Source organism: Paramormyrops kingsleyae, chromosome 15 (genome assembly GCF_048594095.1).
Source record: "Paramormyrops kingsleyae isolate MSU_618 chromosome 15, PKINGS_0.4, whole genome shotgun sequence".
Lineage (NCBI taxonomy): Eukaryota > Metazoa > Chordata > Actinopteri > Osteoglossiformes > Mormyridae > Paramormyrops > Paramormyrops kingsleyae.
Genome location: NC_132811.1, coordinates 772,237 through 795,179, shown reverse-complemented (window position 1 = coordinate 795,179; position 22,943 = coordinate 772,237). Strand labels below are relative to the sequence as shown.

Genomic DNA, 22,943 nt, shown 5'->3' with positions numbered 1-22,943 from the left:
TATGCTCTCAAACCAACAAAATATGGCACAAAGTAATATTAGACACATGTTGAGCTCTTAACTGTTTGTACTACCTAAATGAAAAATGGCTTCCCTGTGACAGTACAGACAAGCTCACTGACGTTTGTATTTCATTTGTTTAAACTGGCAGGTAAAACCTTCAAAACTTGTTCTGTGATTATATGAAAGCATAAGATATAACTGTTACAAACCAGTGTTTCAATATATCATATTACATGGCATAAATTCACCGTTAATGCAGTAGAGTGCATAGCTTCGGTCTAGATCATCACTAATGTAATTAACAGCTAATGTGTGCTTTTCAATTTCATTACAGGTTTACCCATACAGAGTCACGCATATGACCTTAGAGATCACCACTATGAATGTTACCAGGTAACCAAAGTGTAAACAAGCCCTTTTTCCATAAGCATAGCCTTACTGGGCACCCTAACCCTACCCTTTCATTTCCATCAGGCAGGATTGACATATCATGTCTCACATTATAAACCTGGTTTTATACCTGTACCAAAATGCATACAGACATGGCCAGGATTTCTGTATTTTTTATTATTCACACATTTATACTGCTCTGTCCATCTAAAAGGACCAAATAGGAAAATTGCTCACTTCTGCATCCAAGTAACACAGAATATTTATTTCTGTACATTCACTAAGGCTCTTTTTTGCACAAAAAACTGGGTTATGACAAATTTCAATAAGGCAGAATATCTAAAGGAATGGTAACAAGTCAGGTTTCCAGCATACAAACATTTATTTTTTTCCTCACAGTACAAAGCTGCGGGGGCAGGGCAGGGGGGGGGGGGGGGATTGCGGCCTGCACTCGCTCATCGATTCAGTTACTGGGAGGAGCAGCTACCAGCTAGATAAAAAAAATGAGAAAGGGTGACAAAATTAAGATTTTCTTTAATTCAACACATTTCCAAAAATATATTCTCTCATATTCTGTCCCAGTATATATAGAGAAACTGGTGTGCAGATGCCTGCTGTTACAAGGGGCGACGTGGGGGGGGGGGTGGGTGGAGAGACCAATGGAATGACGATGGACGCCACATCAGCCAACCCGTTTACTGCAAGGGAACGTGCAAAACACGGATACACCGTCTCTGAATTGCAGAACAGTTCAAACAGAATGTGTGATGCAAACAGAACAGCTTAAATTTTTGCACGTTTTTTTAATAAATTTCCAGAAAAAAATCAAATAAATAAATGCATACATGTTAATGAAACTTTATTCATTCCATCCTCCACATAAGCCATACTGTTCCTGCCACACACACACATGCGCGTAGGCACACACACATACACGCACACACGCACGCACGCACACACACACACACACGCAGGCACCACAGAACTCTGGTATTGCCAAAGCCCAGCATACAGAGTGCCGATGCTCCGACGCTCCGGAACCACACCTCACCACAAGCTCGCTGATGGAGACCCACCCAACCTTGTTCGCAATACTATGTTGGTAGCAGCAAACTACAAACAAGGCGCTCTTTCCCTACAATGTCGCCTATGGGAAACAAAATAAAATAACTGAACAAATCAGTGCTTTTTGCCTCCTAACAGTTTATTCCCTCATGTTAAACTTTCTCTCTGGTGGAGGAGGTCAGCAGGTTCGCTCTCCCCGTCATTCACAGTGGACATAACATTTTCTCCTTTTCAATCAAAAAAAAAGAAAAAACAAGGAACTTAGTCTAGACAGACGTATGGCAGGATGTCCAGCCGACTGCCGTCCCCGTGAGGGTCTAACGATATGCACTGTGTCCAGTCGTACCAGTGGTCCTTGGTGTCATAGCAGCCGTTGACCCCCGGCCAGCACCCCCTGTGTATTCTGGAGAGGTCCGCTAGCGTCACCTCTCGGGTGACACCCGGCAAGTCCGCCTCTGCGCTGACTGGTACCAGCACGTGCGTTTTCCTGGCCTCCTTAATGTGATGCTCCTCGCGCTTTAAATACTCCGTCATGAAGAAGTGCGCCCCGGAAGAAGGGGCACCAGATGATATGAGCACGTTGCTCTGGAGGTTAAGGTACGACTGGATGATCTCGTTTCTGGACAGCTCCTTCCAGTTTGTCTGCTGGAAGGGGCTGGGGAGAGGGGGCGCCGGCTCCGATTTGAGCGGCCCGGTCCGATGGGGGCCGGCCAGGGGTGAGCCCGGAGGCTCCTCCCCCTGGCCAGCCTCCTTGGGCGTCAGGGGTTTGATCTGTCTCGTCAGAGGATCGAAAGTCAGCCTGCGGTCTTTTAACCGCACAGGCTTGGTGCTGTCTTCTGCGGGCTGCGCACTCAGACTTACCGTGTAGTCCCTGGATCTATACTTCTTGCGCTTCTTTCCCTCTGAGCCGGAGGGCGTGCCGTACCCATCCACCTTTAACACCTCAGGGGCAAATCTCTGCTCATGTGGTGCTGCCTCTGTGCCCCGGGCAGCATCCGGCGCCGATTCCACCATCTGCTGGTCCACGTCTGCAGGTCCGTTGCAGGGCAGTGAGGACTTGAGTTGTGGGGACTGAGGCTTCTCAGCCTGAGAAAGGTGGGCCAAAGGCATCAGAGGCTGTGGGGAGGGTGACGGCGAGGGGGAGGGGGAGGCCACGGGGGAGGAGCAGTCCAAGAAGCTAGAGCCCTGAGGCGGACTGGACAGACTCGCCCTCTGGGCATACGTCACTGGCCGCTTGCCCGCGCTCTCCTGCTTCACACTCCGGGGGCTGTAATTGGGTCGTCGGGGGCTTCGGGGGTGATAGTGGCCCGCTCTCGCACTCCCTGTTACTTCATCCATCTTTATGTGCTGCTGCATGACGGATGTCTTGAGCAGAGAGGAAGTGCTGGGCATTTTGACGAAGCCCGGGGTGCTGGGGTGTGGCTTCACGGCATTGACGGGGATCTTGTTCTGCCTGTCGCCATCAGCGTGCTCTGCTGCACCCCAATCCAGCGACAGGGGCAGGCCGCCATCCAGGACGTTGCAGGAAGCCTCCGGGCTGCCGGAAATGCCGTTGGCGGGGGGCGGCGTGGAGTTCTGCGCTCGCTCGAACGCCGACGACTTGGACAGTTTTGTCGATGCGTAAAAGGCCTCCCGCTGCTCCGCCTTGCGCTTGCGGTTACTCGCTTTCTCCGTCTTGGGAGAGAGCGAGTTGTAAAGGTCGTTGCGGCTCTTGAGCTCCGAGACGGGCTTGCCCGTTACAGGGACGCTCGAGGGGGACATGTCTGCCTGGCAGGGGTGGGTGGCACCGTTGGCGGAGCCCGACGGCCCCTTTGCCGGTGCCTCCGTCTGGCCCGGTTCGATCAGCTTCTGCCAGCTGCGCAGCAGCTTCTTGGCACGCTTGGCGAGATCTTCATCCTTCGTCTTTTTCCTCACGTCATTGATGAGCTTCCCCAAACGGGTCTCCTAAATTGGGGAAACACATTAGACACATCTCATGCCTGTACATAGTATTGTGCAACAAAGGAGGTAGGTAACTCACCTCAAGTGCTTCTTTGGTAATAGGATATCTCTCCAAATGAGAAATCACTTCCAATACAGTCACCATGTTGTGGATCTGCTGAGAGGCACACAAAGACAATGTAGTAATAAATAATAAACAGGTCAATCCAGCCTGTGTTGATCCATCATGTCTCAAATTATAAACCTGGTTTTATACCTGTACCAAAATGCATGCAGACATGGCCAGGATTTCTGTATTTTTTATTATTCACACATTTATACTGTCCATCTAACAGCACCAAATAGGAAAGTTGATCACTTCTGCATCCAAATATTTATTTGGATTATCCAGAAATACTAGCCTTCATAACCAAGGTCAGAACTAAGTTTACTATTCAGACTTTATCATATGCATGATACAGTGCATCAATTCATAAATCTTTTATACATCAAATGTAACAGATTGTGTCACGACCTTTAACCCCAATTACTAAAGGGACTGGCTCAGCCTGCTAAATAAAGGTTTCCAATGTAACACAAATGTAACTTCACCATTATAATATACAGTTACAATAATACAAAGTGTAGAAAGTCAAGATATCATTGAAAAGTAAAAACTGGTATTTTTCAAGTTCCTAGCTTTGTATGAACATCACAACACAGTTCTCTGTGTCTGTGGAAAATGGCCAGCTAAATATTTTAGTTCTTTTTAAAGCTAAAACTCTACAAAACTGCACAGATGCAAGAAGGAGAAAAAAGATGTTTCAGATGTCACAATGAACTTGATTATCAAGCACATTCATTCACTGTTTTGTTTAACCCGATGATTAAACGTGAAAATAAACTAAAGATGCTCATGACTTAAAAGCATGTCACAAGATTTATATTTCTTCAATTAACATGCTTGGTTTTGGCTAATTTGTGAAAAAAGCACCAATCAGACACTACATGTGGTGAGACTAACCAATCTCCCTGATGGGTTACTGATTAAATTCTGAAACAAAGAAGCAGAAGAAAACTACCCTTCTGCTATATGACCAAGCAAATTGCTTCAGCTGAACTACATAAGTTTCTGACCAAATGAGCAGCTCAGTGTAAAACAAAAACAATAATGGAAGCCGGTAGCTGGTCTCCAAAAACTCCAGCTAGATGCATCATTTCAAACCAGACTTGAGACCAAGTAACTATCCAAAGTGAAATTCTTCAGATTGTTCCCCTTGAGAACATCCCTAAGATGGTTCTACAGTGTTACCAACTGGCCACCAGCACCTGCACTCCCAGCCAGTATTTGTACGCAGTCCAGTTCCAGAAACAACACAAGTTTGCATAAACTTTCAAATGTGCAGCTGTATGACTTTCACACCAAATGGAGTTTCTCTGTTTCTAATGAATGACCCTAAAAATAATCTACAAATGTTAAGTACCTGGAACAGACGTTAATTTCTATATATATATGCACCAGCATGTACCAGCATTTCATTTCCTGGTCACAATACAAGAGAACCACCATGCTAACGTGACATGCATGTTCTGTGCTGTGCTGTTCCCCCATACAATGGAAGAGTTTTAAAATCCAGAATATCACTTTAACTGAAATATACTTTGCACCAAAATCTTGTTTTATTTTCGTGTAAGTACAAACACAGCCAACTGATTTACTGATTTCATAGTAACCAGCCTGTATCAGTTTATTTTTAGGTCATATTCAGTCCTATTATTGTTTCTACTGGGGTCCATTAGTTTTCACTGCTTTTCTGTCTTTGTCAGACAACCTGTAATTGCGTTGCTATTTCGCAGGTACGGATTGGTCATCAACTAGAAGAGATTCACTCAATGGATGTTGTATGTGGTATAGAAGGCCACGTACAGAAGCGATAAACGGGGAAGGTCACATCGGGGAACAGCACAGCTGCTTATTATAAAGTTTTACAACGCCTGAGGGCATACGTGCCCGTCGCTACATCAAACACGTGTGACCATCATATACAGCAGCACACATGCTTATCAACTGCAAAGCAGCACATATTTGATAAACTTATGACAAGCAGAAGTAAAAACTACAGACGGTTGCTGTGTAAACTGGAGCTGTGATCAAGAGGTTTACGATTACCTAAAGTACTGCATACAGATGTACTCAGTATGTCAAAATGTACAGCTCTGCAGAAATGACGACATTTAAAGGTCCAACGGAGAAGAATATTAAGTGCTTTTAAAGACTACTAACAATAAGCTTGTCAATAACATTTTCCCTTCCTAATAGGGAGAACTTTAAGGCCTGGTATTTCAACCAAGAGTTGATAGCCTGCCTTAAGTTTTACATCTTAACTTGAAACATGAAACAAACTTGCTAAAAATAAACAACACACCAGACCAGCGCATAATAAAGAAATTATAGAATAGAAATGTTACACATAGTTAAAGCAAAAATGATACAAAGAAAAAAAAACTGACAGCAAGTAAACAGATTTTGTAGAAAGATAATGCATAGGAGTTGAATGGGGTATTGAACGGTTTGATACATGCTGAAGACGGGATGCCGGGCACTCAATGGTTAAGGAACTGAATTATCTACCTGTCAGAATCCAAAAGTTATTAAGCAAAGCAAAAGGAAGACATTGTCCATTTTACACATGGGAAGAAAAGATCCCGCCGCCAAGGAGAAGGAATTTCTCCACTTCAGATGGGGGGGGGGGGGGTGGACTGATGAATAATGTCGAATTTAGCTTAGAACTAAAACGCGGCTCCATCGCGCCGTCCCCCCTCATTCGAGGCGGCAGCGCTAACGCGATTAGCTGCATTAATGCAGGCCGGAGGCACCAGGTCGTTAATTTTGCAGCGAAAACCTCCATGGCAAAGCGGGGAGCTTCCCGAGAAATGAAAGCTAACAACAACAAAAAAAAACTGGTGAAAACGAAACCCGACACTGGACACGACCGACTCGACAAGGCCGGCAAAGTAAAAGCCCCAGATAAACCATCATTAACATGGCAGGCAGCTGGCGAAGTCTCCGTTCAGACAGGAAAGTTGCCGACACTTTATAGTTTAAAGTTTAACACCAATAAAGAACCAAGCAATTGAGGTGTAAACGGGCAGCTCAGTGTAACGAAATGATGCGGTACTTAGGAGGGCAGAGAAGCGATGAAGCCCAGCAGGTTCCCGACCCGGCCGGCTTGCGGTGCGACTACAGCTAACGAACTCCACATCCACATGGGCATTCTGACCGCCAGACAACTACGTAGATTTTTAAATGTACACACCTGTTTTCTTAAATAACTACTGGACATATTCTTTCCAACTAGGGCTTTAATGGACTCCTCATACTACAAAAACAGGCAAATTTTCGAAACAGTTCGTTTCATTCAGCTATGACTCCGAAGAAGAGGCCTGCGCAGCTTTGACGAAGCCCCGGGCTCGCGTATATGCCACAAGCCACTCTAAGCGAAACAATAACGGTTGACGAGTTAAGGATCTGGCGCCACGAAGTTTCTTGTCTGACTACGACGCACGGCACTGAAATATTGGTGCAGTTACCTCTAAAAGTCCCACTGTCAGTTCACGTTTTCGGTAATGTTTTAGGTACCAAATGTAACATTTTACTGCGAATCCAACAGCGCTAATTTTCAACTTGTAGCTGCAAACGGCTAACCAGTCACCAAGCACCGGGGCTGTCTAACCCGAAACAAAAGCCGTCCAGTAAAACAGCGACTTGAAGTCAAATTCGTTTAAGCAGTCGCTTCGAAGCGACTTGTCCAGCTCCAGAGTTGCACGATGCCTCCCCGCTGAGCCAAAGCTAATCGGCTAGCCGGCTAAATAGCAGCTAAGCTTCTGTCACAGACCCAGCACGGCAGCCAGCCGCCCGGCTAACTAACTTCACGCTGCAGCCTCGAAGGGTGTGGTGTTACTCCGACCCGCTGTTTTAAGTGCCAGGCTGCTTGGTATAGCAGATTTCCGACACACGGTTTTCTGGACATTGGTACTTTGGAGCTTATTGGGGGAGAGCGCCGCGGCCACGGCCGTGAGGTACGGCGGCTTAGCTGGCCGGCGCCGCTATCAGTGACTCTAGGCAGCTAACTGTTTGGATACCCCTAGAACTCAGCGGCTACACAGGGGAGGCTAGTTAATAAGTTCCGGCAACGCGTTTAAAAAGTGACACACTTTTGGGTCTAGGGCAGCGAGGCGCCTATCTGAACACAGACATGTCAGAGCGCATATCTGGATGGGGCTTCCCGTGGCTTTTGGCGTACCACCGCTCTAATCGCTAATTATATAACCGCTTTACGTCCTGGCTGGACACGTGAAAATCCGAAGCTGATCTCGCAACACCACAGCCATGTACTCACATTGCTTTGGGCATCGATGGCCTGCAGCAGCCGGTCTCTTATCTGCTGCGGGGTTGCCGCGGCCGCTGTCATTGCCTGGCTGGTGCGGATCGGCAGCCGGGGGGAGAGGAATCCTCCGAAGAGACGGGTGGGCTCGCACGCACTTACAGGCCTTTCGGAAGATGTGATAGGAGGTGAAGCCCCATGTTTGCCGTAGTGCTTGCTGGTGGTTTTGGACGTGTTTATTGTATATCCCGGGAGACGAGACTGCAATAGCCGTCGTGCTCAGCTGCCCGTCCGGCGCTCACCAGCTTCCTCGGCTCCGCCAAGCCTACTACGTCACATAGAACCGCTAACCAGGTGCATTTTGGGAAACAACACGCAACTAGAAAGCGTCACAGAGCACGTTTTGCGTATGTCGGAACGTTACGGACGTAGCGGGAGGTGTACTGACCTCACTTCATGTTCGAAATATTTTACTGTATTAAACATTGCTCACAATGTTTCCTTAATTCAAAAAGCCATATTCAAATAAGCAATATGCATGGTTCTTGTGACTTCTTATAGTAATATGCATCCACCCATCTTCCATACCATGTATGCAGATTAGGGTTGCAGTGATTCTGAGGTCTGTCCAGAGCATTAGGCAGGCGATCACCCTCAGCTGCATTCTAGCTTAACCCAGGGCTGGGACACAAACAAGCACACAAATGCAACCACACTCACTCCTGGAAAGTCTGCCATTTTGCCTCATCACATGAATCCAGGAAACCCTCAACAAACAGGGAGAACATGCAGATCCAAAACATACAACCAAGGGTGGGAATTACACTTGCAAAGCAGGAATGGTGATGCTACAATGCTACCCAATGATCTTTTCCAATTCTTAGATATACAGGCAAAATTTAAACGATCATCTATTTATTTTATGGTATGGTAAGTCTAAGGCAAGCAGCGGGTGGACACGTATCTTCAATACAAGTGGGATTTGTCATCCAGCATTAAATTGCTGATTAGATTACTAAAGAAACATTTCACCAAAAGAAACACTCGTATAAGACTAAACTGAGTAGTAATGGTTCCAAAGCCACACTTGTGGACAGCCTGAACTTGAAGTTTCTTGACAGAATAACCCAAAACAGATACTATACAAGAGTAATCCTCAGAATAGAGGATTTATTTCTCTCATCTTTTACAGTTCATGTTACAATGTTACACCTCTGAAAATGAACTTATCTGCTCATAAAAAAATAATTACATATAAGTAAATCTGTCATGTTCAGTGCAGTACCTGCCACATAATCATTATCTTGGCTTTTAAATAGCTCTTGAAACATTTAATTTAAATAAGTGCTCTGCTCATGGCGTACAAGCTTTCCTGCATGTGTTGAAGAGTTTAACTGCTTGTGCAAACTGCTGTTTCTGCGTTTAACATAAGAACATGGTGACACAGTGGGTAGCAGTTTCTCACACCACCAGGCTTGGTTATTTGAATCCTTCACTGTACGGACGTTACACCATCTGCCTACGTTTTTGTGGGATTCTTCCTGTAGTCTAAAAACTTGCATTTATGCTAACTGGTGTAGGAAATTGTTCATATGTGCATGTCCCCTGAAATGGATGGGCTACCTGTCCAGGGACACCGTTACTGTCCTTATCTTGCCATATACTGCCTGGGACAGGCTCCAGACCCCTCTGCTACCCAGTGCAGCATAAGCAGCTGTATAATCACGTAATTCACTGTTCTATATGCAATACTGATGCACTGATACAATCAATCTCTACACACACTGTAGCGTTTTTACAACCCATCAACTTGTGATTGATCGTATATTTCTCATAACATAAAATTTCTGTTTCAACTTTTGATATGTTGTCTTTGTTCTATTTCAATTAAACATGGGTTTATATAATTTGCAAATCATTGCATTTTGGTTTTATTTTCATTTTACACAATGTCCCAACTTTTTTGGAAATTGGGTTGTATTTAAACTTTAAAAACTGGCAATGTACAGTACTGTGGAAAAAGTCTAAGGCAGTCAAAGAAAATGATGTATAAATGATCATGTTGGTGTAAAATTATATTTGTCAAAGTGTGTTAGCACAGCCATTTTAACACCTCTTCTAAAGTCATCCCTGTGCATGCAGCAACCATTCAATACACCCATATATTTTTGACTCAACCACTAGCACACCTCATATGGCTAATCAATACCTCGCTGACATTTTAAACTAATTAAATTAACTTATTAAGCGAGCTGGTGGTGAAATAACAAATACATGGAATAACCAAATTGACAATGAGGAGAGGATTGGGAATTGAAGGGTTCATCTAGCCATCCAACAGGATCTCAGTAACTTTTTGGAGAACAGATGAAATTTGTTAGTGTTTATTGGGTCACTCTTAACTTGCATACATTATAATGTTAAATTGTTTTTTCCTGAGCAAATACACCCTTACTAGCCAGATAAATAGCTTTAAACATTTCATTTGACTGCCTTAGACCTTTGCACAGTGCTGTAATAACACATGATGACAAAAGTAATTCATAGAAAACAGTGTGGGAAAGGTATTACCTATAATAAAGGAAAAAAGAGAGAATACATTATCAACTTACAAATCTTAACTGCTATATTGACAAATGTTCATCATGTTCATATCATCGTACAGAACATGTAAAAAGTCAGAATTTAGAGGCCTTGCATGCTACTGAAATTTTTCGGGCTCTTCACTTTCTTTTCAGCTGCGAAGACCTCGAAGCCCTTACATCGATAGAGATTATTTTGAAGTTGCCCAACAATTTGCATTTGGTCTATTAGGCTTTGCATTCTTCATTTCTAAATGAGCACAGACAAGTTGATGTTTGGTAGTGTTATTATGGTCGACCAAACTAAAGAGTGTGAGAATGAAATATGCCCATACCAATAACCAGAGAAGTTGCCCACAACACCCACAGATTACAAAAATTCCATTAAAGTGTCTTCATTTGATGCATAACATACACATCCCTCTCCAAGTGGTTTGTTCCTAGGCTCCAAATAACCTGTGAAAACACAAAAAATAGGTGGGGATGATTTAAGATTGTTCTGGAAATTGTTTTCAGTTCACTTATTTTTAAAATAATGATGAGAGTAATATTAAAACATAACATATATAATTTACAAATAAATTTTAAAATACTTACAAAATCATGCAAAACATCATAAAGATGTTCCATAAGGCAATAAATATCCGAAAGTACCGGAGGCTCAGAAGAAACTCTCTGATATTTTCTCCTAAAAAACACAAAAGTCCATTTTACCGCAATTCCACCATTTATAAAAACAATTTATGTATAAGGGCTTTATAATTTAAATACCTGAAGTTGGTGCATGAGATTCATCTCCAAATCCTTGTGAGTCCTTTTTTTTCCTGTCCATGAGAATAATTATTTTATTCACCAGTGTGCAAGTACAAGTACATAGGAATTCTTTAGCTTTCGAATACCCCATCTTTCCCTCATATGAAGCACACGCACACATACACAGATTGTGAAACAGAGATTAGAGCGGAGGGCCAGTCATTTTCCCCTAAGGCCCTGGATCATTTTGGGGGGTTAAGGACCTTGGCTCATCGGGCCAACAGTGATATGATTACGCTGCCGTCCTCGGGATTCGAACCGAAGAACTTTTGGGCGCAGACATACAGTAGACGCCTCTATTTGCGACGGCTGGAGGCCTTCATAGCTTGAGTCGTTAACTAACATCAACATATTATAGGAGGCGGTCTCCTACGTATGACCAATACATTAAAATACACAAATGTTTATTGCTACAATACTTACAGTTTGAAGTTTAGCACAGCTCCCGCATTGACAAGTAAGGTCCTAAAATAAATGCGAAACAGTACAAATTCCATAAAACAATCCTCAAATGTAAATGAAACCATTACGTTTTCATAAACTGAACAATTTAGCAGGAAAATAAATATAGCTGACGACTAACTTGGGTGTGCAGCACAAGCATCTATATTTTAAACAAGTTATATTTCTATTTGTCATTTCACAGAGGTAATGAGGTACGCCCTAAAGTTAAAAACAACATATCTGAAATACTAATAAATCTTAAATTACCCGAATATCAGTATATCCCCGATCATTTTGTCCACCTCGCAGCACCACGTAAACAAACCCGACACAGGAAACAGGTCGAGGCTGCGCCAATAGCGTCACAGCTTACTGTTCCGTACCCAATGAAAATCCCTGATGATTGGTCAATCAAACATGAAGCGAAAACCCAAACTTCCGGCTATTCAAGCGGAAGAGTTTTTTATAAGCAATATCCAGTGACAGTCGCATGTGTCTGATAAAAATCACTTGAACAATTAGGGCTTTGTTCACTAGGAGGAGAAGCTGATGCGTTGTAATGTGTATGAGTAAGATCTGTTAATAAATCCCAATGTCCCAGTATGTATTGTTCGTGGATCAACAGGGGATTAGTACATATGGGCTATTTGGTTTAGGCGTTATTGTAACGTGCGTCTTATGGAACTTCAGTTGGACATTGCAGATCGGCTACTTTTTAATGTTAAAGTCCCTTGCCGTGTACTTCGTCTAGTTTTTGATCTTCCAAGAGTTTTAAAACGCTGTTTAAAACAGACTTTCAAAATAACCGTTTCATCGATGTTTCTAAGTTTCACACATTTTTAAAACTCGTTGAAAATGTACGTTTTCGTCGTATGGTTTGTTTTTTAAGGTTGACATTCGGGAACACTGATATAGCACAGATCTAACTGCACATTCTTGTGACTTTTATTTAGATTCGAGTCCACATCACTCCTCTCTGGTAATATAAATATAGTTATCATGTGACGTATTACCAGATTAGTGGTGTTAATAGTTATACTATTATCGTAAAAGATGTATTTTGCAAATTTCAGTACATTGTTAATGGGTTGGTTACTCACTGCATGTTCTGTTTATGTCCTTCTGAGTCATGCGTTTTCCTCCCAATATCCATAAAAAGGTTAGATAGTGTATCTAAATTGCTCATTGTGTGTGTGCCCTGCAATTGACTGGCATCCTGTCCAGGGTGTCCCCTGTTTCATGACCTGCGCTCACTGTGATTCTGTCTTAGATACTGGACTGTTTAAGTTCGATGATGCTTAAATTTTAGTTGAATTATCATGTATGACCAAAAAAAAACTAGCTTAATACACTGATTACTTTATGGGTTTTGAATTGGTTGAAAGTGATTAAAACGACCAAAAAATGTTCCTTTGCATTTAACCCATATGTGACACAGCAGGGCACAGTTATTTCAGCACGCGGGGAGCAGTGCCTTACTTAAGGTACCTCAGTGGTATTTTGATGGTCGGGGATTTGAACCAGCAATCTATCAGCTAGAAGTGTGCTTCCCTATCCATTAGACCACCACTAGGTAGCAGATATGTATAAAAATAACTAATGTTAATTATCCAAACTTACCATTTGAATGACACCAAGAGCTTTTCAAAAAAAGTGGGAATTTTCTTTGTATTGAGTTGACTACACCATCATTAATTGTTCCTAAAATAAATTCCACTCCTGGGAATGTCTTTGAAAAAATATTTCAGGAAGTATGTAATAAGACTTTACAAAAAAGACTGTATTTAACTAACGCTATTTTAGTAAGCTATATCTAATGTCACCTCTCGGGTCTAAATAATTTTAGAGATATGCTTTGTAATAGATGGAATTTTAGAACGTGCGTATTTTTGAAGGTAAGCATCTCTGCCCCCTGGTGGTGATCCTTCCGAACTGGCAATGGTACCATAGAAACTGCTGAACTGCGATGAATAAGTTTAACATTTCAAAACGATCTGCTTTATTGATGTCCCCAGTCTTCATTTCAACAGAGTAGATCAGTTCACTTAAGCCTTTCGTAAACGGCAATATTGCATTCATTTTTTGGGGAAGAGATCTCTATATTGCCCTCTTACCCAAGTCACTGTGTATATCAGTATTCCGTTTATTGATAAAGTATATTCACACACATTATAGTAAATGATTACTTATTATTTAACAAATATGTAACCTCTGTAAAAAAAAAACAAAAAACCCTAAATATGAAAAAAAATAACTGTATAAAATCAAGCAATACATGGCTTGGGGTAAGGCTCTGCTGAGTTTGATATTATGCTGTGTTCTGCTTTATTAAATTGGGTTGCATTACGTTTCCCCGAACTGCTTACAGAAACTAATGCCGAATAAAATTCAATAAACATATAAATAATGTTTCATTTTAGGCTTACGTTTCGTTTTATTTCATTTATGTGTGCCAATTCTACTTCTTTATTTTACTTTATTAAATGTGGATGTAGATGTACTATTGCTTACTTGGATGTGCGTGTTTCATAGTCACTGTCAAAATCGGGGCTAAAATGAAGATTATGATTCTATTTGTAAATCTAGGGACATTGTGTATACAATACAATTAAGCGAGATGTTTGTTATGCCAACATATCTCATATTAACGCGAAATGAGATGCGCATGGGAGGAAAATTAAATTCAGTAACGTGCCTACCGAGACCCATCCCGCTCAGTCGCGCCCATATGCGCCGGAGGATAAGAGCTGACTGTTGGCGCGTATTTGTTTTACAAATGGCTTGTACTTTGTTTTGCTCATTTGTTAAGCAAATAGATTTTTTTTAGAAAGTAATGTTTTTGTGACATATGGTAGCTTTTCCGCAAACCATTAGCCAACATCCAGCTGTAAGATATGGATCTACATCTACAATAATTTTATGCTTAGCATAATCCTTTTTTATTATCGTGATGCGTGGAACAGTATGTGTCGTGCATTTCCATCAACAAATAATCAAATTTCTTTCTATATCTATTTCAAATATGTTGAAAGTAGCAATTCAGAGGGCCGTAAATTAGGTAACGTATTCCCAGACAACATGGCACTGGAATACGGCGTAACGTATCCTACGGTATGGCAATATCAGCAATGGCAATACAGTTGTGTTTTTGCTTTGCTGAAGAGCTGTCTGCTGTTTGCCGGCGGTAATGAGAAGCATTATTCTTTGCTGCGGCATAATGTAAAATATATTTTATTTACATATACTTAACTAAAGAGCGACCTTGATATTGCAGATGATTTCTCAACCAAATAAAAGGTACCTTTTTACCTTTTCTGTTTAACAGCAAGAATGATTGTGTCCCTTTGATGACGTCAGGTAAATGGATATGACAAGTACGGACAGTCGGCCGAGAACAATTTGTATGGCTATGCAGATGGAGGTATATTAATAGGACGGCTTGGGTTAAAGTTTTTATTCGTGGAGACGTGGGCATCGTGGCCGGTCACTGTACTAGGAAGATTGGGACTGTAGATTGTAAGAAGATCACAAGTGTTTCGTTTGCCGTGAAAAAGACCTGACAAGTACAAATATGGATGTGCTGGCAGTGCTGAATCTGAGCGATATTGCCCAGTATTTTTCAAAAATGGCAATGTTTCCAGTTTTTGATCTTGCGTATTACATCGTATCCATACTCTACCTCAAGTATGAACCAGGTCAGTACTCCTCTATTATATATTATTGTATTTTAATGAACGTTTTCAGTGAAACATATATCAACCTTGATTAATTGAGTTCAATAACAGATTTGGTTTCGTTTTGCTTTTTGCGGTAATATCGTAATAAAAACAGTATTTGACTGTTACATAACTGCACGTTACAAATAAAATCCAATGTGAGATGTAGGCCACATTTATTCAAGTAATTCCGCGTGTAATAAGAACAAGTATGTATTATGAATAATCTAGTACTTGACCCATTATCGTTCGCGTGATTTTTATGCACGTGTTGTACATTTCATAATCTCTACAAATGCGGGACAGTGAAAGTGTAGTGTCGAAGCGCAGTTTTGCTTGGGATATAACAATAATGCCATTTTAAATCTGCTACCAAAAGAATGATTCTCTTAAGCGTGCTCTGTGTGAAATCTGATAGAGATATAACGCATGCCAAAGCTAGCTCGAGTTTGCAATAAATAGAATGTCCATAAATAGATAGGCGTGAGTTTGTGACCACAGTTATACAATTTAAAAGGTGCGCACGTACTTCAGGTTTAGACTTTCTTTTCTTGGCGTTTAACCGCTGAATGTACAGGCAAATGACCGCTGGATGTAGCGTTATGATTTCTGGCTTTGCAGATTAGTCTAGACAAGCAATTTCGAGATTAATGCACTAAAAGCTGTTTTTGCAAGTCTGTTTGTACTATAGATAACTGATTAACTCATAATTAAATTACGCTTAGCTATTTTCTATAATCTATATATAATAGTCATCTTGAGTATTAGGGAAGTGTTCTATAGTATTATCAGCATAACTATCGATAGTGCACATCCCTCTGGATTGTTCATTAAAATTACAAAATGATAAATGCTAAAGGGATATTGTTACATTCAAGGAACCTTAAAGTGAATGCAGAATGGTGAGCAATTCATCAAAATTGTAAGGTTCAATGCACCTGTTAGCATCGGTACATTCCTCTGTGCCTAAGCGTTGTGACCAGTACTGTCCCGGTGGCTGTTTTCACTGGCAGAGAGTTCAACGACGTCCGTCTCATACCTCACAATCAGTTTGGAGAGCATCATGAATGAGCGTGTTTAGGGTCAAAGGTTAAAGCTGGCCAGTCGAAAGGCAATGCACCAAAGCTTATTTATAGACTACATTTTACAGGATCAGTTTTCTGCCAAACTGCCAGCTAATCGCTCCTCGACTTTGCTACACCTGTTTCTGGGTGTCTCTTCTGCTTAAGAAGCCAGGCAAGCGATATTCATCTCCTAATTTACCCTTTGAAAATCCCAACAATATATAGTCCTCCCTCTTGACCCTAACAAGAACAAGCTGTTGGATGATGGATGGACAGAGATAGGTCTTCTTATGTTCTTATGTTTCCTTAAATGACTGGCATTTGTTCATCCATCTTTCAGCTGCTTATCCACTACAGGAACATGGCCACTTGCATTTGTAGTCAGGTATTAAAAATTAAAATGAAAATATAACCACAAATTTCTCTGTGGTTTCCAGAAATAAATGTGGTTTCCTTTGTTCAGGAGCCAGAGGCGACATACCTGCATCCCGTGACGTGCGTATTATTTTGCTGTGAGAGTCGGAGGCCACAGACACCAAGTTCTTGGACTGTCATGGGCTGGGGGTGACTTGGGGGGAGGTGTCTTGCATGTGAAAGTTCACCTGAAGCAGCAAATGTTTGACTTAAAGGGTCGGTGGAGGTGTCCCGCAGGAGTCCGGTGGCCTCCTGGCTCTGCGCCATGCTCTACTGCTTCGGCAGTTACATACTAGCAGACATCATGCTTGGAGATTCTCCTGTTGACTATTTCCACAACAACAGTCACATCCTCCTGGCTACTGCTGTCTGGTAAGGTCATGCTAAGGGTTTGCTGTTCTTATGCCTGTATTTGTGGAGAATGGATTAACACCTTTATGTACATTTGTAGGTTTAATATGATTGCTGTGTTTGTATAGTGTCTCACGTGTTGTAATTACATCAGCAGCACTTGTGCCTCAAGGTCTTACATTATCTTTGAATCAGAATTTGAAATTAAAATGAGAAACTGCTTTTTGTGTCGAGATTTCTATGTGCAATTAGATTACAGCTGAAATTACTGTAGCAGTTAGACTGACTCCTTGCCGTTCTTTTCCTGCTGGAAATAAATCAGGTACCTCGTCTTCTTCTGCCCACTGAATTTGTTCTACAAATGCGTGGCCTTCTTGCCAGTCAAACTGGTTCTGGTAGCTATGAAGGAGGTAGTCCGCACACGCAAAATTGCGGCGGGGGTGCACCACGCCCACCACGCCTACCACCACGGCTGGTTTATCATGGTCATCACCGGCTACGTCAAAGGTGAGAAGCGCCGCCATATTGCTGGCACCGTCTTAGCTTAGCATGTAGCAATCTAAGAGAAAATATCAAAGACAACACAACGGCGTGGTGCCTGATTTCATATACTGACCTTTCACCTTCGACTTGTGCTCTTTGAGGGTCTGGGGTGGCTTTAATGTCCAACTTCGAGCAGCTTTTGCGTGGAGTGTGGAGACCTGAGACCAATGAGATCATGAATATGTCATTGTAAGTCTCCTTCTAGTTCTGTTGTGAAGAAATTGTTTTTCAAAAACCACAACCAAGTAATCACGTTCGATATTCGAGCAAGGACAAGAGTAGCCTTTTATACTATTGTAATGTTCTTTGAGGACTTTTAAGGACATGTGTTCCACATCTAAAATGGCTGATATGTGTATCTCATTCCCTGACAGCCCCACAAAAGCCAGCCTGTATGGAGCTATTCTGTTCACCCTTCAGGAGTCCCACTTGCTGCCCATATCCAAGAACATACTCATCTGCCTCTTCACTCTCTTCATGGCCACCTCAAAGGTACTTTGTTACAATCTCACAGTAGGACCTTTAGACCGATTGAGCGTATAAATTTGAGGCTGGTTCCTAGACAGCAGTGCGAGCTCTGATCTTCGCCTGTCATCACGGCCATCACACATGGATGGTGTATCAGGCTGTTCTCCTGTGTTCTAGGTGGTCCTCACTGCCCGCCACTCTCACGGCTCTCCCTTCACCCTGATTGAATCTTGGGTCTGTCACCTGCTCTTTGGCTCCCCCCTCGGAGGCTCTGAGGATTCCCATGACCACCATCACTCTGCCGCTGTCCACGCCGCCCCCGTGTCTCCCACGAAAACCAAGGAGGAGCTTAACGAGGGAACCCGCAAGAGAAAGGCCAAGAAAGCGGAGTAGGCGACACAGTCCCGGGATGAATGGAACCCCTTACTGGCATCAGCAAGGAGAACCGACCGAATCCGACTGCCTTCCTCAGACCAGCCGTGGGCCCTGGATTCCTGTTGCATTTTGGAGGAGAACATGGACTCTCCCATGACATTCTGTGGGAGGGAACAGTTTGGCGTTACTGTGTAAGAAAACGGTACTTTCATAAAATAACATACAGTTTTAAAAACACTGTAAATAGCTCCAAATTTCAGAATTTGGAAATATCAATACCAGCTAATCCATATATTTATGTATGTATGTATTTATTTTCATGAGTGGGTGTTTCTGCTCCTAAATAGAGTGACGTTGCACCCCTGTACATTTCCAGCACACTCTTCAGCTCCATCCTTTAAATGATAAATTATATTATATTAATAAATGTTCCAGATGCAGCTCTTCTTGTTAAAATGTTCCTCTTAGCTTTAATTACCATTAACCCATAGATTGAGATTCTGGACATTTAAAAAAATAATGCTACATAATTTATGGTGAATCAATCCCCTGAAATAAAGCTGAAGAACTCCTTTTCATTGAAGGTTTGCAAAACCCATTTGTTGTGGTTATTTAACTGAGACTGATGCATAGAAGAGGAAAATATCTTCTCTAGGAACATCGTGTGAAACATGTGACACACAGATTAGCCAAATTCAAGTGGAGCTGCACCAGCAGAGATCTTGTCAGCAATGCATGCTGGGAAAGCAGCAGCATCTCTCTCGCCATCTGCTGCCGCGGGGCTTGTTGTTCCAGGACTCGCCCGTCGGTAGGTTGCTCATGGCGGATATATCGTCAACAGTACTTCACAGGTGATCCTCGATCGAAGGCAGAAAAGAAATTTGCTGCGTTTGACATGGAAGTGAAGATGAATTTGCAGTTCGGTGTGCAAAAATTTGTTGGAGACTCCGTGGGGTGTCGCTGTTTTCCTAACGGAGAAAAGCCAACAGCACCTGTGTAGATCATCAGGATGCTGCCATCAAAATCCCTGAGGTCATCAGAACTTCCTGAGGTCACACTGATATTCTTGGCAAACACTGTCTTACCCCAGAAGAGTTGCAATCCAGTTGCTGCAGATAGTCATTTTCTGCTGGTGTGCTGTAGCTGGGTCACATAGACCTCTCCCAGAATGGGCTGATCAGGCCTCACTTGGCAATGGTGCAGAAGCAGGTCATACAGGAAAAAGTACGAGAAGAGGACCTTGGTTTGTTTTCCTATTATTTTTTTCATTTCATATCTTGAACCCATGCAAGATGACCCCAGCTCACAAGGTTTTCCTTCTTATTTGCATTTACACATCATTAAATCCATGATGAATGAAGGTATGCACTGGTTTTTTCTGTGTTACTCTTACAGACCTCGTTTCCGCATATAGAGCCCCAGCAGGCTGCCCAGTAGATTCTCTGCGAATAATCTAATATCATATTTATGATATTTCAGTATATATCATCGCGACCTTTTACTGCATAAGCAATCATGGTAGAGAACAGCCAGATGGAAGGATGGATGCATTTCATAATTCATACAAATTTAGTACATATTTCAAAAACTTCCTAAAACATCAGGAGTAGTAGCAGTAGGGTATGAGAACAATGTTAACAGTTTGCCAAAGCGATCCCCCTTCTGGGAGGCTCTGGACACAGATCCCCCTTCTGGGAGGCTCTCGGCACCGATCCCCCTTCTGGGAGGCTCTCGGCACAGATCCCCCTTCTGGGAGGCTCTGGGCACCGATCCACCTTCTGGGAGGCTCTGGACACAGATCCCCCTTCTGGGAGGCTCTCGGCACAGATCCCCCCTGATAATGCTCTGTATTATATTGCAAGGCTTCCCCCAGGAACACTGGTTTCCTTCTGCAATCCAAAGCTGACCGGTGTCTCTAAATTGCCCATGAAGTGTGTGTCTGCGCCTCACGATGGACTGGTGCTCTGACCAGGCTGTTCCCCAAACTGGTGCCTTGTGCTACCTGGGACAGGCTCCAGCCCCCCCCCCCCCAAGACCCTGACCAGGATAAACGGTCAGCAGATGGCTGGTAATATTAACTTACAGCTCATAAATGTAACCAGCCGTGATTTATTTTTTCTTCTTTCTGTCACTCAGTTATACATTAGCTGCTCGTCCCGAGACCATAAGATACCTTCTTCATCTACAGGGTAGGCAAACTAACTCTAACTAACTGTACATTAAATAAAGATAGTATTTCCTTATTATATTATATCATTATATAATAAAAGTGTAAGTACGGGTTACATTGCTCATGCAGTCGTTGAGGTTGTTAGTGAAAAGCAGCTTGGTGTAGCGTAACACGCCACGTTACACTCCGAGACGAACGGCCTCCGCGGCACGCCACGTTACACTCCGAGACGAACGGCCTCCGCGGCACGCCACGTTACATGATGCTCTGGTAGCTGGCTCAGAGTGTGGTACATGCCGACCATATCACATGTACCATTGGATTATAGGTAAAAACAAACCAAAATTTATATGACTAATTAAACACACAAACAAGGCAGCAGCCTCTTGCATGATAAGGAGATAACCCCAGTTTCATTTTTATTCATTTGTAAAAACAAAGTCTAACTCAATCTGGCACGTGCCCCCCTCCCCCCCTCGGCAGCCTGGAAGTTCAGCCACAGCTTCACCAAGCAATCAATCTGACGCATTCCTTCCAGTCAAAGCAGCCTTGACGGCTGCAGAGGTTCTGCTGAAAGAGGCAGATTAACAGCTTGTAAAATCCATGCTGAGTTCAAGCAGTGTGCAACAAACTCAATTAGCATTACAGTTGCAACAGGAATAAAAATCCAGATCCAACTCACTGTGGGAAAAAACGAAAATTATTCTCTGGCCGCTATATAAAGTGATTAATGTAGGTCTTATTTATTTCTTTTGAGAAACATCTACCATTCAGAAACTTTAAGTAGCAAGACTAGAATAGAATGGAAGGCTGCGAGGGAGACGTAACTCTCTACATGAAGCTGTGTCTGCCTCCATCCATCCATCCATCTATCCATCCATCCATCCACTTACCCAGAAGAGGGTCCCTGGCAGTGGCTGTGCCAGGCAGGATGCCTACTGGTGCATCTCTGTAGAATATACCACCTGAAATGTTCTTTTCCTCTAACAGCAGAAACTAAAGAAAAAAGATTTTTTTCCAAGAAGTAACCTGGTAATATTATTTGTTTTATTTCCTGCATCTTCAGTGCGTTACAAGGAAAATATTTCAAAAGAGGGATTTTTTTTGTTGTTTGATTTTCCAGTGAAGTATCAGTAAGCTGAGAGGGGGGTGCGTGAAGCTGAATTAGGTGAAGGGAAGTCAGGATGTACCTTTCGGAATCTCGTGGGGGCAGGAGCTGGAATTTTACCAGCATCTGGAGAATCAATCACTGGCAGAGGAGGAGAGCAGCACAAACTGGAGTCCAACTGCGCAGTGGACACCGAGCGCCTTTTCCTATGGCGTCCTTTGAAGTGTCCCAATATAGAGTCTTCACACGGCACACAGAGGTGCTCTGTGACAGTGACAACGCGTAATGGGGCAACATCAGCACTATGTGGAACCGTCAAATGAAAACACAGAGATGTGACACAGAGCTAATGAGCAGCCACTCCGTACATGGCTGCTTTAATCGGCCAGGGAGTCCGCACAAATGTCCTGGGTATAAAAACACACACACACACACACACAGCATGCAGAAATGTTTAAGGCTATTTGTCTGGGTAGTAAGTGCATTTTAGCTCAGAACAAAAAACACAGCTTAGTCTTATAACACATGCAAATTAAAAGTGACACAATAAAAACTAGCAAAAACTGTTCCCAGAAAGTTGCTGATACCTTGGTGGATGGCTGGATGGACCCCGCTTCAGGTCCCAAACCTCTCCTCAGGGGCCCCCCAGCCATTCCATGATTTATTAAACTTCACCACCAGCTCACTTTAATTTAACAAAGTCAGAGGTATTGATTAGCATTACAAGATGTGCTAGTGGTCAAGTTAAAAAATAGATGAGTATGTGGATGGTTGCTGTAAATAAGGGAGTCATTTTAGCATTAGTTTGGAAATGGCTACGCTGACAGACTTTGACATTCATAATAGCATAGTTTTACACCAGCATGAAGATCATCATTTTTTGGCTGCCTAAGACTTTTGCACAGTACTGTATGTATAAATAGTCAGTTTAATTATGGAAAGGACACACATTTATGGGTGCTGTCATGTTTCACACTTTTCATTGATTAATTAAATTTTAAAACAGTAATTAAACTGCATAACAGATTTATCTTGACTTCTTTAAGGTATTTTAATTGCACCAATTTAGGCCATTTTCATGGTTCCCAGTGTCAAGCTGCAGTTTAGTTATAGCTATGACGAGGAAAGGCTT

The 22,943-nt window shown here is 42.6% G+C and overlaps 3 protein-coding genes across 6 annotated transcripts; 1 reads left to right on the top strand and 2 right to left on the bottom strand.

Annotated features, from left to right (window-relative positions):
• Nucleotides 1-1,176: 1,176 nt before the first annotated feature.
• Nucleotides 1,177-8,140, bottom strand: crsp7 (cofactor required for Sp1 transcriptional activation, subunit 7). Of its 4 annotated transcripts, none has more exons than XM_023843907.2 (3): nucleotides 7,779-8,140; nucleotides 3,479-3,556; nucleotides 1,177-3,402 (listed from the first exon to the last, which is right to left on the bottom strand). In XM_023843907.2, exons 1-3 carry the CDS (start codon nucleotides 7,848-7,850, stop codon nucleotides 1,720-1,722), a joined length of 1,833 nt encoding a protein of 610 aa, XP_023699675.1. In that variant the 5' UTR covers nucleotides 7,851-8,140; the 3' UTR covers nucleotides 1,177-1,719. The 4 variants fall into 4 exon arrangements, with proteins under 4 accessions (XP_023699675.1, XP_023699676.1, XP_023699677.1 ...); XM_023843908.2 differs by having other exon boundaries at nucleotides 3,479-3,553; nucleotides 7,779-8,139; XM_023843909.2 differs by lacking the exon at nucleotides 7,779-8,140 and adding an exon at nucleotides 6,558-6,949 and having other exon boundaries at nucleotides 3,479-3,553.
• A 1,521-nt stretch (nucleotides 8,141-9,661) lies between these two features.
• On the bottom strand, nucleotides 9,662-11,983 carry smim7 (small integral membrane protein 7). Its single transcript, XM_023843911.2, has 5 exons — nucleotides 11,870-11,983; nucleotides 11,582-11,623; nucleotides 11,117-11,169; nucleotides 10,943-11,033; nucleotides 9,662-10,801 (listed from the first exon to the last, which is right to left on the bottom strand). Exons 1-5 carry the CDS (start codon nucleotides 11,893-11,895, stop codon nucleotides 10,786-10,788), a joined length of 228 nt encoding a protein of 75 aa, XP_023699679.1. The 5' UTR covers nucleotides 11,896-11,983; the 3' UTR covers nucleotides 9,662-10,785.
• Nucleotides 11,984-14,761: 2,778 nt separating this feature from the next.
• On the top strand, nucleotides 14,762-19,116 carry tmem38a (transmembrane protein 38A). Its single transcript, XM_023843555.2, has 6 exons — nucleotides 14,762-15,297; nucleotides 17,012-17,168; nucleotides 17,470-17,654; nucleotides 17,792-17,879; nucleotides 18,065-18,182; nucleotides 18,336-19,116. The coding sequence occupies exons 1-6, from the start codon at nucleotides 15,174-15,176 to the stop codon at nucleotides 18,549-18,551; spliced, it is 888 nt and encodes a 295-aa protein (XP_023699323.1). The 5' UTR covers nucleotides 14,762-15,173; the 3' UTR covers nucleotides 18,552-19,116.
• Nucleotides 19,117-22,943: the final 3,827 nt, after the last annotated feature.

Bases quoted from the DNA above. Each gene is read 5' to 3' on its own strand.
- crsp7 (XM_023843907.2), bottom strand. From the start codon at position 7,850: ATGACAGCGGCCGCGGCAACCCCGCAGCAGATAAGAGACCGGCTGCTG. The intron at 3,557-7,778 runs GTGAGTACATGG...TGTGCCTCTCAG, and splicing joins CCATCGATGCCCAAAGCAAT to CAGATCCACAACATGGTGAC. The intron at 3,403-3,478 runs GTGAGTTACCTA...TCCCCAATTTAG, and splicing joins TTACCAAAGAAGCACTTGAG to GAGACCCGTTTGGGGAAGCT.
- smim7 (XM_023843911.2), bottom strand. From the start codon at position 11,895: ATGATCGGGGATATACTGATATTCGG. The intron at 11,624-11,869 runs GTAATTTAAGAT...CATTTATTTTAG, and splicing joins GGGGATATACTGATATTCGG to GACCTTACTTGTCAATGCGG. The intron at 11,034-11,116 runs GTATTTAAATTA...TGTGTTTTTTAG, and splicing joins ATCTCATGCACCAACTTCAG to GAGAAAATATCAGAGAGTTT.
- tmem38a (XM_023843555.2), top strand. From the start codon at position 15,174: ATGGATGTGCTGGCAGTGCTGAATCTGAGCGATATTGCCCAGTATTTT. The intron at 17,880-18,064 runs GTAAGTCTCCTT...ATTCCCTGACAG, and splicing joins GAGATCATGAATATGTCATT to CCCCACAAAAGCCAGCCTGT. The intron at 18,183-18,335 runs GTACTTTGTTAC...CCTGTGTTCTAG, and splicing joins TCTTCATGGCCACCTCAAAG to GTGGTCCTCACTGCCCGCCA.